The sequence below is a fragment of the Monopterus albus genome, unplaced genomic scaffold, assembly GCF_001952655.1.
Source record: "Monopterus albus unplaced genomic scaffold, M_albus_1.0 scaffold242.1, whole genome shotgun sequence".
In the NCBI taxonomy this organism is placed as follows: domain Eukaryota; kingdom Metazoa; phylum Chordata; class Actinopteri; order Synbranchiformes; family Synbranchidae; genus Monopterus; species Monopterus albus.
Window position 1 is genome coordinate 367,523 of NW_018128122.1, and position 18,629 is coordinate 386,151.

Consider the following 18,629-nt stretch of genomic DNA (forward strand, 5'->3'; position numbering starts at 1 on the left):
CCTTTTGGAGGCATTTTAGTAGTTGTAGAGTTTTGCTCAGAGCTCAAAGCCTTGACAATATGAAAAGAACAGAAGTGAAAAGTCATAGAACAGACAGTGAAGCAATAAACACGTCTGCTCTCGCTCGCAATCCGGAAGCAACTTTGGATATACCATGACCTGGAGACTTCTACTTTTCATTCAGAATCTATTGCATGTATGTTGGATGTATGTAACTATAATATATGAATGTAGTTCATTTACCTTGTGGTGCCTTTGTCTCTGCATCTCCAAGCTTATTTCCCAGTTCTGCCAGGCTGGTGCTGAACTCTGTTTATTAAAAATGAGGGAATAAATACTGCATGGCTTCAAACATTCAGGCAAATACCTATATAAATCATGAGGTGAGATTAGATGAGCTGCAATGAGAGGGAAATCTACTTTACTGGTCATTAATAATTGACGTGTTTGGTGTATTAACTTTACTTTCTTTTTGGAGTTGTTCCACTCTTTTGGCTTGGCCCTCCAAATCCCTAGCATACAGTCTGGCCTCCAGGTCTGCTCAGTGAGGAAGGAAAGAACACATTACCGAACAAATAAAAACAAAAAAATAACAAGTCAGTAAAAAAAAAAACATGTTATTAATAGATTATTATTGATTATTAGCATCGTCTAGCCTCGTGTCAATCTGAAAATAATAGTGGAAAAAAGATCAAGTCACAGCCTGTGACATGTAAATATGGGCTATATACTGTAAATGCTTTCTGCTACTGTGCTGCAAGTCTCAGAATTATAGTGACATTTAAAGACACATTAGTGCATGTGCATACATATGCATGATGGAAACACATAGATGTCCAGCCAGCTCCCGTCAAACCTCAGGACAACATCATGACAATAGAGTACCGAGCTGGAGGTGTTTGTCCAGATGTGTGTGTATGTGGGCTGCCATGGACAGAGCAGAGGTCAAGTCTTAAGCAGCTAAGGTCATACAGTAAAATAGGACAGATCTGCTTTCACACACCTACAGTAGGCACACTGATGTGTGCATGCAATATGTATGTGTGTATCTGCATATCAGTTTTTGTCTATTTATATATAGTTTGTTCTTGCATGTGTGTGCTGTATATGTGCGTTACTAGGTTAGAGATATGCACGTGTGCAGGAAAGGTTAAAGAACCCTGACAGAACTGCTTTTACACACCTAAAGTTCATTATGTGTATGGGGCACCATGTTGTCCTGTATGTCTATTGTGTGTGTGAGGGTGCGTGCATGAATGTGTGGTCTTAACGTAATATATGTGCTTGGATAATACATATGGTATGTATGCACATTTGTGGGAGAACTTTTCCTGGGGCCAGTCAGGGTCCAGTTCTCACTCACATAGTTCTCTGTCTGCTGTCAAAAATCACTCAAAGTCTAAGCAGTCTGTTTCAAAGTATAAGAGTTATTGAGGAAAAGTTCAAAAACACCCCAATAGCAACTGTTTCCCTTTTATACCCTCTATAGCTCTTCCTTACCTGCGGCTTGCTTCATCCCGTCTTTCTCTCTGACCTACTTAAGGATATACTATTATTTCATTGGCCAGTATAGATTTCTAAAAAAATAAAACTGACCTCGCATGGCAAATGCAAGTCAGAACAGTTGGACAAATGGATTTTAACTAAATGTGAAAGTCAGGATAGCCCTTCCAAATGTGTAAACACATAGCAGTAAGAGTTTTTTTCCACAAAGGCTTCTATTTTTTAAGTCCTGTTTTGAACTTATTTTTTGTGAAAATGTCTTTTTTTCAGTCACGTAATTATGAGAACTTTTTTTTGTTGGTTTGTGTCTTATAAAATTATAAAACGTGATTTTTTTTTTGCATTTTTTTCATCTAGTTCTTATCCACAGGCCAAATAGTCACATCTGGTCAGAAATTTTTGCAGCCATGGCAAATGTAGTTTTGTTGCATGTGATTTAAAATGTAGGTGATTTAGGCATCACTGAACTTTTATGCCAAGTCACAGCTACTGCCACACTCTTGCTTTATATATTTTCTTTGTCTGAGTCTAACCACTGTATGTAAGTGGAAAACAAGCAAGTGGTCTGTGTGTTCTAAGTGCATTAAACAGGACTCTCAAGGCTTCTGTCATGTGTAATATGCATGTGTTTTTAGCATTTTAAGGCACAGTTACTAGTTGGCCAGAAAATTTAGAAAAGAACAATTTGCAAACAACTTTTGAAATCACATAATCATTGATCATTCAGAACTGCTGAACTGTCATTTTGAGTTATATGGAAATAAGTCATGCAATGGCAGTGTGCCTATACAGTATATTGCAGAGGCTTCCAGAAGCTGTTCTGTCGTGGATTTACAGCATTGTCAAGCATAAAGGCATATTTATGTCTTTACTACTTTTGTTGGAGAGCTGATTGAGCTGAATTCACCAAGATATTTGTTAAACTGAATGACATTACACAGTGTGTATTCAGGACATTATAAGTGAACAATGTTTTGTATCTTGTTTTGTACTGATTCTTCCAGTGATGTATCAGAGTAAGTGGTTACATTTGTAGTAATTGATAACGATGCACTGAAATATTTAGAGAATCTGTGATTAGCTACATATTTAATCTGCAAGTCCAAAGTGAGCACATGTATGGTGTGAGTCAGACAGATGGCACATGTCATAGGTTTTATGTCAGTTTATCATGAATACGTGCCTTATGATGCCCCATTCGCTGCCAACTGACATATTTTCATGTGTAACTTTGAAAACCAGCCTGTACCAATATAAACGTGTTAACATAAATACTCAATATTATCCAGTGAAAGAAAATAAAAACCCAAGTAATAGGCTATACATTTTTAAGTATTCACCATATCGACACACATATGTTTTCTAATGATTGAGACTGCTCAAATCAGACTGAAGTTGAGCAGTTTGTTTTGATTCCAAGCTCTGCATATTACTGGATTTTTTTAATTTTATTTTTTTATTTATTCATTTATGTATTTATTTTGTTGATCATTGGACATTGGTTTCCAAATCCAATGATTACAACAGTAAAACTGGCCAAAGGTTCTTTGAATTTATCTGATGTCTGTATTGTCTTGTTTTCAGATGCAGAAATTGAATTAGAGTTACACTAACCTTCTGAACATTTTCTCTTCCTTGTAGATCATTGCTTATCAGCCATATGGCCGCTCTGTAGACTGGTGGGCATACGGAGTGTTGCTCTTCGAAATGCTGGCAGGAGAGGTGAGTGGTGTGCATACAGTAAACACACATGCAACAATACACATTTGGTTTTATTCCTCGTGGGCACTTTACACTGACCTACATTCATTTCTTGGTGACTTACCCTAACCCCTTGAGCTGCCTACTTCTTATTAACATGAACCTAACCCTAACCTCACGCTAACCTTAAACCAGGTCATTGCCTTAAAACTTAATGAGTTACATGACTGGGGCCAGCATCAGGTCCCCACAAGGCTGTGTCCCTACAGTGGGAGTGCCTAGACAGATTTCAGTCTTCAGAAAGTAATACCAAGTGCACACACACACCAACACACACAGACAATGGTACTTATGTAATTACCAGCTATACAGTACTATGTCAGTCACTTTGCACACTCAGGTTTGCCCACAGACTGCTCATAGCCACATTATCCCCACACTTAAGCTCCCTTTGGAATCAAATGTACCAAGTCTAGAGATCGAGGACATGCTGGTATTCTACATGAATAATGTTAGGAGTGCTCCTGAGGAGGAGCATTAAGCTAGGCATGTAGTGAAAAACGATTAATTGCACTGATTAAAGAAGATTAAATTGGGCCTGAACAGCTACCTCCTTTTTCTTAAACTCTTTCTTTGTGGTTTATTTATCCAGCATGGCCTGAAGGTGGGTGGTTACTCTGCAACAATGTGACGTCTTCATAGATTAGCGTAATGTTAGCTTTTTATGATGACACCTGTATCTACAGTCTGTGCTGAACAATGAGGTTTTTGGTATCAACCTTAGACCACATTTAAGGTTGATACCTTAAATCACATTCACAGCTTTGCTTTACTATGTAGCCAAGGCTTAAAGTATGGTCATAATGAAAGCTGCTTCAAGACAAATCTGAGTTGTTCATTTGAAAAACATTAAGAACATTAAAAAGATTTTTTCACAGGCTTTACTAAGACATGTTTACAACACATGGCTTGTAATGACTTAAGACATTAATTACATTAAGTTATTTTTGAAGTGACCCCCAAAAGGCCCAAAGGCAAAGTCCGTCAGTAGCTATACCAATGACAAACATTTTTATCTACAGTATCCAGATGTTTCCTTCCTCAGTCCTTCTCTCTGTCTTGTGTGAAATCAGGTAAAGGGGTCATGAAGCAGAGGTTATCTCCAGCAGAAGGGGCCAGTGGAGTGGAAATGAGGAATAATTCATTTTATGGGCTGTCAAAACACCCACATTATAGTTACTGAGGATAACCACTCAGTGAGGAGGGAAAAAACTGGGTCATCCACTCCATTTGCCCGACAAGGTCTTCCTGTAAAACTTGCTTACACAAATTCACCATTGTTACTTGCTGTTTTCTCTCCTTTTTCCATGTCTTTGTTTCTCAGTCTTCTGTCTTTTTTCTCTCATATTCTTCTTCTGTCCACCCTGTTCTGTCTAAGTGGTGTCCTGCTTTCTGCCTTGCTCCACTTTATTCATTAGTAAAAAGAGGTTTTTACTTTGCACCAATAACCCAACAAGAGCAACCACTTACATATCCGCTATGTGAAAATGGTTGAAAAACCAGCAAAGATGATATTAATATTGTATTCCTCTGTCACTAGCCTCCATTTGATGGAGAGGATGAAGATGAGTTGTTTCAGTCCATTATGGAGCGCAATGTGTCCTACCCCAAGTCCCTTTCCAAAGAAGCTGTTTCTATCTGCAAAGGGGTGAGTAGTTGTTATTTGTTGTCCTCGAAAAATCCTTTTACCCCAGTTTTTGGGTTAAAGCTAAATCTGTAAGCATAAAGATGGATCAATCAGTTTGATCATCATAAAAGGGTCTTTTAATTTTGTTTTTCTATTTTACAGACACATTCTTCAAAATGCATGTAAACTGACATGACATAAAACCTGCCTCTTGTCTTATTTTAACTGGCACCATTTCCCCCAGAAGTTTTTCCCACCTGGGTTGAAAGCCCTGTAAATTGGCACTTTAAGCTCTGTGTCTTTCTAGCTCTTCACTGGAGCCAAAGTAAATGAACTTCTTGTAGGTAAAAGCCTTGCCTTCTAGGGCTGACAGGGCATGTTACAGACTGCTGTAAGGCTTTTCTTAGTCTTCCAAAGGTAGATGCAACACGTCTAGCTCAATTTGTTGTGAAAATGAAGTGGGCTTTTTTTAAGTAGTGTTTGTGAATTCAGCTGGTAGGTTCCTCTCCTCCTCCACTCAGGTCCCGTGTCTTTGACATTTGCATTATTAAAATATTAAAGTGAAACATATCAGGTCATACAGTGTACTTTTGACAAGCTTGTAATGTGTTTTTATAGTTTTTTTTTCCAAAAGCTTGTTTTTCACAAGTCTAATATATATTCAGCTGCATAACAGATAAAAGTAGGAGATGTTTGTCTTTACCATTTTCATATTGCCCTTGGGTAGTGAACAGGGAGGTGTGTAATTTGTTCAGAGCACATTACAGAAAGTAATCTATAAAACACAGTATATTGTTCTGTACGCTTGGCACTCATGCAGTAGTGAAGTTGTCATAAAAAAACTAACTAAATCTGGACTATGGGAACAGTTACACTGGCGGTATGTAAAAAGTGGATAGTCATAAGGAAATCCCACGTAAGGGAGTTTAACTGTCATATCAGTCATTTAACAAAACATCTTCTCTTTCTGTACCAACCTTTTTGGCTCATCAGTTTCACCAGAAAGTGGGCAGTCAACATTTGAATGCAGCATGGGAATAGGAAACCTACTGATATGAGTGTAAAGTCTGTAGTTGGTTATTAAAGAGCCAATCAAATGAATGATAAACCCCAACGATACAGCTGCATTGACATCTGTGCACACTGTCTGCATACCAACAGAAGTTCCTACAACCTGACAACTGAGAAAACGCTGGTCTGTTTACCAGTCTGTTCATAAGTACAGAGAAGTTATTAAGAAAGTTGAATTGAGAAGAATGGGGCTCATTTAGATTGAGTCCCTACAGCATGTTTGCATACATAAAACAAAATTTACTCCAATATATAACCTAGAGTTTATGATACGATTTAGGTGACTGAGTAGGTGAGGAATAAACAACACATACAAATACGATTTTGTCTGGTACAGCACATCCTCTGCTTCAGAGTTCTGTATATATTTTCACTGTAGAATTGGATTGTCAATACTCCAGACAATGTCTTTCTTTTCCTTAGCAAGGATATGCAATATACATGTATCTATGTAAATATAATATCAGGTGATATTCCAAAAACACCTTTAGAAAGACAAGCAGCCAGTCAGTGATTATTGGTTTAATGCCTTTAGACAGGAAGTGTGAAAGCGCCTGTGTGTTCTCCTTACGTTTAAACTACTTGTAATTTTTGATACATTATTTAGACAGCCAAGTTTTTATGTAAGTAATAAGTAGTTGATAAATAACACCGGTAGGCTTCTACATAATTTAACAAGGATAGGTTGCTTCATTGGTTCTGGTTTCCTGTGGGATTTGCTTTGTAACAAACTGCAGACAGTCCTCATGTTGTCTGCAGCAGGACTGGAAGTGGCAGCAGAGAACAAGCAGAGGCAGAGTGGAAAAAACTATTATATTGCTCTTTAGTACACCCTTATGTTTAGCTCCCATTTACTGACCTAGAATATAGATGGAAACACTCATTGCTGTTCATGGTTTTCTGGATTGCAGAAGGTTTTCTCAATTTACCTGAGAAATGGAAGAAAGACAAGATCTGTTTAATTTGAAACAGCTGGACTGCTTTAAATAACTAATGAGAATCATGCATTCTGCATTTTTTTAGGTTTGGGTATAAGTGGAATCTCATCTATGATTCAGAATGGTTCCATCTCTTTACTCTAACTTCATGTCCTCCTTTTGTTCCTTACTGTGAACAGCTGATGACCAGGTACCCTTCCAAGCGCCTTGGCTGTGGCCTTGAGGGAGAGAGGGACATCAGAGAACATGCCTTCTTCAGACGTATTGACTGGGACCGCCTAGCGAACAGGGAGATACAGCCGCCCTTCAAACCCAAAACGGTAAGTTCCTTCAACACACACCGTTTAAGCAATAAATACGCTTAGGTGTAATTTATACTGTACTTCCTAATCTAATTAAGTAGAATACCACTTGCTATAATTACATTGATCAAGGGCAAAGTCTCGAGCAGTTATAATGTCATAATGCTGTCGCTAACGTTATAGGCATTATTGACAGCAGGTAAAGTCAGTCTGTGCACTGCTGTTGCTCACTTTAAGCTGTGGGCTCATGTCAGTGAGTGGAAATGATATGATCCACTTTAAGGGCGTGTGAGATCACTATAGATGCTGCTTTAGGCCAAATACTGTAGGCTATCTGAAAATAGTTACATTTGTGACTGGAGTTTTAAAGAACATGTAAAATCTTTAACCCTCCCCAGCTGTTATTTCTTCAAACACCTTTCTCATTAAAACCAGGAGGTTGTGTTGTTAAAATTCAACATTGTCTACAGTATTGCCTCCTATATCAATTTATATGCACATATACTGAAGTGTTAAACAGTGTGCACACAGTATGAGGTATATTGTGGTTGATGTGTTAAGTAAACAGTGTTCAAATGAAATTAAACAGATGGTGCATAGTGTAGCAGTACAGATAAAAGTTAGTTATGAGTTATGATATATTCTGAATATTTTTGGAATATTATTTATATATAAAATGAGATTTCCACAAAATGTTTATCTCTGTGTACCACTCTGTACAATTGGAGCCTGTCACATTTTATGAGGAGGTTTTTATTAACATCTCAGTTTGGTATATATACACACAATCATGTTGGTTTTAATCTGACATTAACCATCACAACTAAATAACTAAACCTTACCCTGATCCTGGAAGAACCAGCAAGAGGAAGCTTGATTTTGAAAGCAGCCAGCTGAACAAATCCCACCCTTTGGCTCCCACTTCTCTCCAGAGCCAACGTGTACTGCCTGACTCCTACTTACAGATTTCAGGAAAATAACAAATGCCCCAAATAAAACAAAACTGATAATATGATAATAATAACTGATAATTGCCTGTCCAGCAGAAATACAGCCACCATGGCATCACTTTTCAGCCCCTTTTGTTTTATCGGTTGTTGCTGTCATTTAAAAACCACAGCAATGTTAATTCTGATTTTACTTCTTGCAGCATCCAACTTCTTTTAGTTGTAAAGTTCTCAAATGCTGTTACCCGCCCAGATCTGCGAACTGAAGATGGGGACCTTTGGATTTTCTTCTTTATGTTGTCTGTGCATTTATTGAATTCATTGCCATCAGCATGAAAAGAGAAATTCAAGAAATTTAACAGAAAATGCTTCTGGAAGGAATCACCAACTCTACGATTAACCCCTAATCTAAACCTAATTCTGTAAATTTATTAACACTCAAACTGCCTTTTGAAGTTCCGAGGACTGGCTGAAATGTCCTCCCAATGATTGTAATGAATGAATTTGTCCACCTGACCATAGAAGGATGTACTGTACACACCAACACACACAAATATACTCATACAAAGTTCAAATATAGTATGCTGTTTAAAAAAAAAACAGGAGGCTGTAGGCAACAGGAGATGAAGTAGGTCTCTCACTGTCTTGTGTGTTTGTGCGTGTCCCTTATATATTCATTTTACATACTGTAGTTCTTCTCTGTTTTAACCCTGAAGGACTCCAGTTCCTCTAACAAGGTGAATCCTGACCTCTTTTTTCATGTAGTCGCTTGCTGAGTGGAGGTGCTGGGGTGGCTGGACATGCTGTGTGTGCTTGTGTGTGTATGTGTGAGAAAGAAAGTGAAGGTTAACAGAGACCGAGAAAAGCAGAGGAGGAAGATTTCTTTTGTCTCTTTGCTGCAGAAGATTTTGTTGGCGTGTTGGGGGTAATCGATATAAGCAGGGGAGAGTAGAGCTTCTGTTCTTTTGTCTGTTTGTCCATGCTAACGTTGCAGGGTGGTGGATGCATGCAAACATGCATGTTCTTTGCACAGTGCATGCCTGCATGGGTTGTAGATGCAGATAAGGGTGAAAGACCAAAGAGGTGAAAATTGAGTAAAATAACATTGCTGAATGCTCCTTGTAACCACCATAACCCGGGTTCATCTCACTATGCCATGTAAACCAGCACACTATTTCTGAGTCTATTACCACCAAATGATTGTCATCATACACCACTAACCCTGCCTCTCTGAGCCGCTCCTCTTTCATTTCTCCTTGTGCATCTATCCCTGCTCAGTCTCACTTCATTCACCTGTGATAGCTGTGGAATTGCAATCAATACGCCGGTTGCACCCAGCTGAGAGAGTCAGACCATCTGTATCTATTGAACCAGGGCTTGAGACAGCACAGAGGACACAGTCTGTGTGGTAGAATGAGCGTCAGGGCGGGTTTGGTCAGTGTTCATCCATATTTGAAATGCGTCACTGTGCAGCCGTCTGCTGCAGGTATTTCTTGAGAGTACAAAATACTCAATGACCACATGTTATGCACCCACTTATGGATGACCAGTAGTCTTCATGGCTGATGGGAGCAGAGCAGGAGCAAAAAAGTAGGTCAAATAGGAAGTGGCTAATTGATAGCGAATAAAGGAAGGACAGCATGGCAAGGAAGAGTGGGAGGGCTTAGTCACTGCACAGAAGTTCTGGTACATTGTCCAAGCAAGGGTTGTGCACGCCTGATGGGAAACATGGACACACACACAGAACAAAATCTATGGCGATGGTCGAGTTCTGACTCACTATAGCTGTAAAAAAAAAAAAAACGAGGCACAGACTGTTGCAACATGACTGAGCTTGTCTGCTTGTTTAGTTTACAGGACATAAGAGGGAGCATTCTGAGTTTGTGTACAGTGTATTTATTTTTCTGTTTACTTACTTATTTCCTTATTTGAAATAAAAATCAGTACATTTCTGAACAGATTGGGTTAAAGCAGGACCAGGGGTGTTCTGAACTACCTCTTTTTTCAGTTTAATTCCTGGGAGCATAGCCAAAGCACTGAAGGTCATGTACGGTCCTAGTTTTATCTTTAGCTCTCTGCACAGTAAGCAGTGGCTCTGGATTCAGTGAACGAAAAACTTTACTCCCACACTCCCCACCTAAAGTCTCTTTTTCTGTTAAACGTTCATAAAATAGATGCTAAGAAATGACTACTGCCCTTCTGCAAGCTGTTCACTGCTAATGACAAGCTAACAATTCAACAAAATAAATCATAGCTCTCAGGAGATGCTGATAGGAATGAAGAGCTTCCCATGCTAGTAGCTTCAGGGAGAGGGACAGTGTCTCAGCACAACCCCTAATGGAGGCAGATGCTCATTTATCATCCTAAGTAGCTGTGTTCTTTTAATATGCTTGAGTGCAGAGTCGTGCACATCTGTATGTGTGCGGAGAAACAGAAGGAGAGAGGGATTAAAGATGAGAGAAAGTAGGTCAAAAACCCATGTAGGACACTATGTCGCCGTGGATGCAGGGCTGTATCAGCAGCATAATACAACCCCAAATTAGGAAAAGTTGGGATGGTATGTAAAATCAAAATTAAAATTGAAAGTAGTGATTTTTAAATCATGTCCTGTATTACATTGAAAACAATACTACATTATTTGATGTGATATCAGTTTTATTCTTTGTTCAAAATAAACACCCACTTCAATTCTGATGTCTGCAACGCATTCCAAAAAAACTTGGGACAGTAAAGTGTTTACCACGGTGCGATGTTGCCGTTCCTTTTCACAACACTTAAAAGACATTTAGGGACTGAGGACACCAAGTGATTAAGTGTGTCAGGTGTAATTTTGTCCCACTCCTCCTGCAAACAAGTCTTAAGGTTCGCAAGGGTCTTTGTTGACACAATTTGTGTTTCAAAAGAAAGAAAGAAAGTGTGTTTGTTAATATTCCCAAAGACTCTGCGCTGTCAGTAGCAGCTGAAGCTTCAGCACACATATGCGTTGCACACACGGAGTATTTCTTGGGAGCAGAGGCCTTTTGTCCCAAGGAGGGTTGTGTGATCATGTTGGCAATGGCAATTGTCAGAGTGAAAGCTGTGTCGCTTCACTTCAGCGATGGATGGTCAGTGATGGATTGAAGAAGGTACATAGAGACATAGTGGTTGAAGGATCTTGCCAATTACCCATCAGGTATGTGCTGTTTGGGAAAGAAAGAGTGCATTCATGGATAATGCAAGCACACACACAAACATGGCCACATTTTCTCCTTACCTTAGAGTGTGTCCTGCTCTTTATCCTGTCTGACAGGGTAGTAGTGGCTTGGAGCAAACATCACCTGTCAGTGAAAGCAATCATGGGAGGACCTGTTAAAAAAGACTGCATACATAAACACACACCTTAGAAACATCTGTGTCTCAGCGATTTTCTGTTGTGTTGTGCTCACTTCTGTTCAATAACAGACACATTAGTTCAGTGACCGCCCACATGCTATGACATTATCATTTAGTTTTAATTTGTTGGCAAAAACATTTAATACATTTAGCCTCATTTTTGTCATGAATAATAAGTTGTCATTGAATTTTTTTCATCATTTTGTTGATGACAATAATACATCCACCCTTCTGTTACTGTCAAAACTGGAAACTAATTTACCTTAGGCAATGTTTCAAACTGTTTGTGGATAGTGCCTGAATGTCTGATGGATCATTTGGTGAAATGTTGCCTTTGTAGAAACAACAGCCCTGATATTTATTACTATAACAAAAGTGCCAAAAGTGCTATGGTTGCTTTTACCATTTTTTTTAATCAGCTCTTGTGCTTGAACCCCATGGCATTTGGCTCCATCACTGGGTGTGACTAAAGCTGGACAAATCTGTCCAGGATGTTGCGTTAAGAGTAAACTCTACTAAAGCTAATCCTAAGGGGATGCTGACAGCCTTGAGCAGCAGGAGCAGAATCACTTCAAGCAGTTACACAACACCATCAGGGGTGGATCTAGAAAACCTCTGACAGGGTGGTCAGGCTGGGACATAAACTCAGAGACGGATGGCACATTTGAAATTCATGTAAAAAGTAAATTAAACCACTGGTTCTATGAAAGAATAGACCATACACTATTAAGAATCAGTTTATTTATTTTGTGCAAAAGTGAGACACTGTGCTGGCTCGAGAGTTGGCTGATCAGATTGTGGGGGCGGCCATTGCCACCCCTTGGCTCCGCCCATGAGCACCATCAATTTGATGCACTCTATGTCTTCTAGTTCTACAACCACTGCTCTAGTCTAAATACATAGGAGAGGTCAATTCAAATCTCAATAGTCTTACCTGGCATTAAAATTGCACAGATATTACATGGTTGTCAGAGACAGTCTGTACACACTTTTAAAGGCAATGCATCAAAAAACAAAATGGGTAAACAGTGTGCGCGGTAAGAAACAGTACCACCTTACTCTAGCGCCAATCTAGTGCAGTTACAGTATATGTTAACAATTATGAATGTTACCCAATTAAACATTTTTATGTGTTAGAAGCTACTGTACACAGCATGTCTACATAGGGAGCTTCTTTTGCTGAAAAATTCTCTGAAGTGTTAATTCATTTGCCCTGTGACATGATCACTTTTCATGTCTTTGATTTAATTTGATTATCATCTCATCTCAGAAACATGAAAACACTTTTGATATTCAAACACTTGCTAAATACTGACAGCTTGCTTCCCTCTTATGAACACTTTAATTAATCATTTTGTGACCTTGTTGTACCTTACTGCTGTTTCTGTAAGACAATTAGTTTTGCCAGGTGGGGTCAAATACACAAAAGTACACACAGTGTATACAGTATCACATCTGAGCCAAAATAAAAGTGCTACATCACAGCAGATCATGAGGTCAGTGCAAACACAGCGTGTCTTATTGCAAAGGTTCTTAACACCATTTCTGCTAATGGAATTAATCCTGGGCCTTGTTTGTTGGAAACTGTGTTGCTGTTTCACAGCTGTGGCGATTTGATAGTCAGAAGGATGCGTTGTGATTCAGGAGAAGAATGAGATGTAGAGCATGTGATGTGAGGTCAGCTTCCTACTCGTTACAGCTTTACCCACACAGCAGTGAGAAAAGCGGGGGATCAGGTGTGAAACGTCCTCCTCCTTTATGTGGGCCAGCGGGCGGTATTTTAATGAGCTTGTTGTTCCGTCTCTGCACAGTTGTCACGTTTTAGTTGGCGGTGCGAATGGTTATGACAGTGATAATGTACAATGATGTTTGATGATAACTGTGATCATGTGTGTCTTTTGCTTTTGGCTCATTTGTGAACATTTCCAAGAAGTTAAAATAAATTCTACTAAATGCAGTTGGCTGTTGCCTTCTCAGATTTGAGGTGTGCACACTTATCTCCGTGCTTCTGACTACTCACTCTGCAAGCACAGTTCATATTATTTTGCATACTAAACTTACAGTATGCCTCTTCTCTGTCTCCCTTTTTTTTTTACAGTGTGGCAAAGCAGCAGAGAACTTTGACAAGTTCTTCACACGCACCCAGCCTCAGCTCACACCGCCAGATGAGCTGGTTATCGCCAACATTGACCAGTCCGAGTTTGCAGGGTTCTCTTTCATCAATCCGCAGTTTGTGCACCCATCGCTCTACAACAGCCTATGAGAAGCATTAGGAAACCTACCTGAAGATCCGTGTTCACTCCCACCCACTTAAACCAACCAAAAACCTAACACTGACCCATGATAAACCTTTAGTCATATCATTAATAAGCAGGAATTTAGGGCATGCAGATTTGCTCTGTCCAGTGTCTTTGCCAGTATAGATGATAAAGATGAGGTTGCTTTCTGGCCACCACAAGAATGAATTTCCTTTAGTTTAATGATGACTGTAGAAAAGGATGTGCTTCCTTACCCCTGCAGTTTTTATTGTAAGTTTCCCAAAGCACTGAGACAGAAGCATGCCAAACGTGATTTATCTATGCCAGTATATGATGACAGTAACAGATTAAATTAAAATACTCTATGCCTGTCAGTGAAATAGTAAAGGAGCATTCAGCTAAAATAGCACATAAGGTGTGGATTAACTAATTCTAGAAGAGATGCCTGTCCAACTGTTCATGCTTACAGTCTACAGATCAGTTCGGTAGGTCACAGCTTGTTTCTGTGTGGATAACAATCACAGTATAGATATTATTTGATGACCCGTAAAACATTCACATAAGGCAATGTCGATGCTATATATACAGTAATATGAAGGATTTGTGTTAAAGCAGCTCCTCGTGATTCGCTGCTTCCTGTATCATGTTTACAGTTTTCTTCCCCTTTGATTTCATGGTGATGAAGAGGCCAATCTCAGCTTCCAGTGCGTGTAGCAACTCAACTAACAAATTAAATAATATGCAGCCTGTAAAATGATCATATGTGAGACAGGTGTGAGAGTGCCCGGGTGGGTTTTGGTTTGTCAGAACCTAAATTGGCTTCACAATTAGCACCCTATTTTACCAGGTTTTAAAATAATACTAAACATTTCCAAGCCCTTGTTAAGCTGCAGATTGTATAGTCACCTTACACACAGTCATCAGTTTAGTACGTTGGCAGTGGCAGAACGTCTTCTATCTACCTTGAAAAATCAAACCTAAAACGTTTACAGCTTGTCATGTTTTAAGACTAGTCAGTGTTAACTACTGTCTCTGTCTTACTCTGTGCCCATAACTACAAAGCCTCCTATTGGTCATAGATGTCTCCACAGAAACATTAAAGCACATCTTAATAAACTGTTAATTTTTTTATACTGTAACAAAACATCAGCTGATGTCCTTGTGTATTAGCTGTGTTTTACTGTATACAGTATCATGCCCTCGAGTGTAGATAAAACACATTTGTCGGGTTCCTTGGATGTAGAAGTTGCAAATCAGAAATACTTCTGACATCGCTTTGTTGTCCTGAGAACAAACATGTCCTTCGTTAGAAGAGAACACAACAATTATCAGTTAAATATGGACCTTTTTTGAATCCATTTTTGATTTTTTAATGTCTTTATATTCATTTAATTTTTATTCTCCTCTTTTTGTGATTTCATACAGAATTTTCCACTAGACTAGATGAATATTTTAATGTATCTTTTATCAGTATATAACTCCTTTGTAAATAATCATGAGTTATTTTAAAAGAATACAGCAAGTTACAGTTTTTATACCAACACCTGAATGTGCTTTTATTACATTCATTAGATAAACCAATACCTGTATGTGTAAAACATCAGACAACTAGGAATGTGACCCAGTAGAGATCAACTCTGTAACAGCTGAATGTCTTAAGTAAAATCCAGATTTAGCAAGATGTAAAAATATATATATATATGTTCTGCTTGTATTGGTAGATTTATCATCAGATCTGTTTGTTTCCTCTTAGATTTCTTTAATCACATTCAGTGATTTTGTTTCTGCAAATTGTGTGTTGATTGGATTTGTGTCCGGCTGCTGATTATAACTGTATCTGCATGCTGTTGGTAGGCATCATTCATGCATGTGATCATGCTACAAAGTATGAAACCCAAAAGTCTTACCAATTTTAAAGGGATGCTCCACTCAAATTCTATCTTTAGAGGTAAGACACACCCATTATGGTTGTTTCTACCTGTTTTGTCCTTCTTTTGACCACAGTTAGCTTAAATTCATCGGGGTTGCTGTGGATTCCAATCATTTTGCTGTGGGAAAAAAAAGAGTGTCAGAGCATCCAAAAGATGTCTTGAACCACTCCTGCATTATAATCAACTTCTGCGCCTTCTGATTTCACAGTTTATTTCAAATATACATATAGTTTGCTAAAACCACACTGACAATGACAATGTTCACTGCTCTTTACAAACCCACCTAAAGCTTGTTTGGAGTTACTGAAGGTCAAGTGACTGTTAAACTCTTAAAAGATAGATTCAGGGTGGAGTATCACTGTAAACACAGATCTGCATGTAGAAAGCCAAATTTAAAGTGGGCCATTATGCATCATGGCTGGTTACTGTAGGAGTGCAGAGCTTAGACCAGTTTAGAGAAACACACTGAAGGTTGCAATAAATAGGTTGTTAAACTGTGTGAGTAAGATGAATACGGTGATTTAACCCTCCCAAATAACTAGATTGAAAACAAGTATTACAAATTATAAATTTAAATAGATATGATATCTTCCTGAGACCTGGTCACTGGCTCTCGATCAGTGCTTTTCATCTTTATACATTATGGCCCTGGTTCCTTTTGCCTTTGCCTATTTAGGTCACCGTTGGATGCTTACTCTGGATCGGTTGTGAGTTGTGACTCACAAGCGCCGCTCATTGCTAGGCCAGTGGGACCACTCACTCTAGTGTCTCATGAATGGGGTTTATGGGATAATCTTAATCTTGTGTTGTCAATTTGTCATTTTTTCCCCCTGCTGTAGCTGCTTATTTTAGGCTGTTGTTTTTATTCTACCAGCTTCTGCTCAAGAAATTCAGGAATGTTTCAAAGGATATATCACATTAGAGATTAATGTCCGACTAATACACAGTAGTTAGAAAATATTACAACTGTTTCTAGCTCCTAACACCTGTGCAATCCTAGTCTGTTGCCTGTCATATATAACCTTCTGCATGTGCCAAACCCGGAAAATACCAGAACTCGACAATTTCAGCATTGCACTAGCTGTGATCACGTGGATGACTTCTCCTTGTACAGGCTGAGACCTGGCTAAAACTGCACCTGCTATACACTTTGTTAGCCACATACAGTATCATATACTAGCATGCTGCCGTGAGTATACCACATTTTACAACGCCAGTCCATTTCACAGTCCACTTAGCATACACGGTAGTAAATTCTCCTGTGCCTGTCTGAAAAACATTTCAACTTGTGCCACATTTGATTTAACATCTACAGTGATTTTCATAGAAGTGAAGGAGAATAATCATTGTACATACCCAAAGTTTACTCAGCAATGGTCCTGCCCTTGTCTGAGCCTAACATGCATCGCTGTATGTGCCGACTTAATAGTCGAGAGCCATCCCTTTAATAGACTCTGCTGACTTGCTGCCCAGTTTTCTTTCTTTTTAGAAATGTTCTCAAAGTATCACTACACAGTCAGTGTGGGCATGAAAACAAATGAATACTCTCCCCTTGTGTGCCTTTCCCAACTTGAACAAATGTACATCTTCTTAATCTCTTTCCTATTTGTTCCTCTGAATATATTTGTAATTATTTGTCAAACTAACTCATTTTACTCTGTTACTGTTTCAGTACATCTCAAACTGTTCATGAGGGAAAATTCTAAAGAAAACTCTGCACACTTTGTTCACATAACCAGTCCATCATTCTCTGTAAATCTGAATTTGAAGCACATTTTACTGTCTGACACCAGGAACTTTTACAGTGTGAAAACCTACAACTTTGCTCCTCCCTGTGTGTCTGCTTGCTTTACCTTTACCTCCCTGTGCCTATTAATAACTGAATGATGAAGCGAGTAACTTAATAAATGTATCAACAATATCAAAGGAGGATATTAATGGAATGAAGGAACAATGAGCAGGTGATGGATAGGGCTGGGTTAAATCAGTGAAAGGGTAGATGATGATTGTGTATTTGAAGAACAACACCTGTGCCTCGTCACACTGAGCTACCCCTTCCTCCCGTTGTCACCCTCATGTCCTCTGTCACTCTGCCTGTTACTCCCTCCTCAGTGCCTGGGCCAAGTCAGTTCATCATCTTATCGACAGTTTCCTCCACCTTTCACCCTTTAAATCCCATCGGGTCAGGAAAGCAGGTGATTTTTTTTTTTGCATTGTGCACGTACTGCAACCACAGTTGGCATCAATTCCACCCTTTCCTCTTCTCTACTGGTTCGCCCTGGTGCACCTTGGGAAAGGAGCTAGCCAAATGCATTTGGTGTTTTAATTTGTTTATATTTTATTTGACATCTTTTTTGATTTAGGTAACTAGGCTGCCCTGAAAATAATGACATAACTTTCTTAAATGTAATATTTTGAGTAAAAGGTCTGTTGTGATTTTTTTTTTCAGTCTGCAATAATATGTTTAAGTATACTGTATGTATCTGTTTGTTTTCGATCACTCCTGTTTAACATGTTTCTTCCTTATTGTAAGTCATTACTCTCTGCTGTGTCCTGTTTGCTGTGAAATGACAGAGTTGAAGTAAACTGCCATCTTTTTGGCCATACAGACCACAGCTTCAGTGATGTGTAGGAATGCCTTATCTTTTCACCCATACAGTAACATGGTGTCTAAATCTCTCTTATTCATTTACAATCTCACGTCCTGTTATTGTACATATTGACTTACAGTGGATATCTACATAGACTGTAAAAGAAGAATATATTGTATTTTGCAAATGGTGTGTGTTTGTTTTCTCCCCTTGTCAGCCTAAAACCTTTAAAATGAGTTGGAGCTACATACCTTGTAACTGATTGTGTCATTTGTACCTAATGTATTATAATGCAAATTAAAAAAAAAAAGGAAAATCAGGTCCATAT

General features: G+C 38.8%; 1 protein-coding gene across 1 annotated transcript in view; it reads left to right on the forward strand.

Annotated features, from left to right (window-relative positions):
- LOC109971994 (protein kinase C alpha type-like) overlaps positions 1-18,629 on the forward strand; it is a 130,429-nt gene extending 111,800 nt beyond the window's left edge. The window contains exons 15-18 of the mRNA XM_020620573.1: positions 3,145-3,225; positions 4,805-4,912; positions 7,080-7,220; positions 13,620-18,629. Coding sequence (XP_020476229.1) covers positions 3,145-3,225; positions 4,805-4,912; positions 7,080-7,220; positions 13,620-13,784 — 495 coding nt within the window. The 3' untranslated portion in view covers positions 13,785-18,629. The remainder of the gene's footprint in view (positions 1-3,144; positions 3,226-4,804; positions 4,913-7,079; positions 7,221-13,619) is intronic.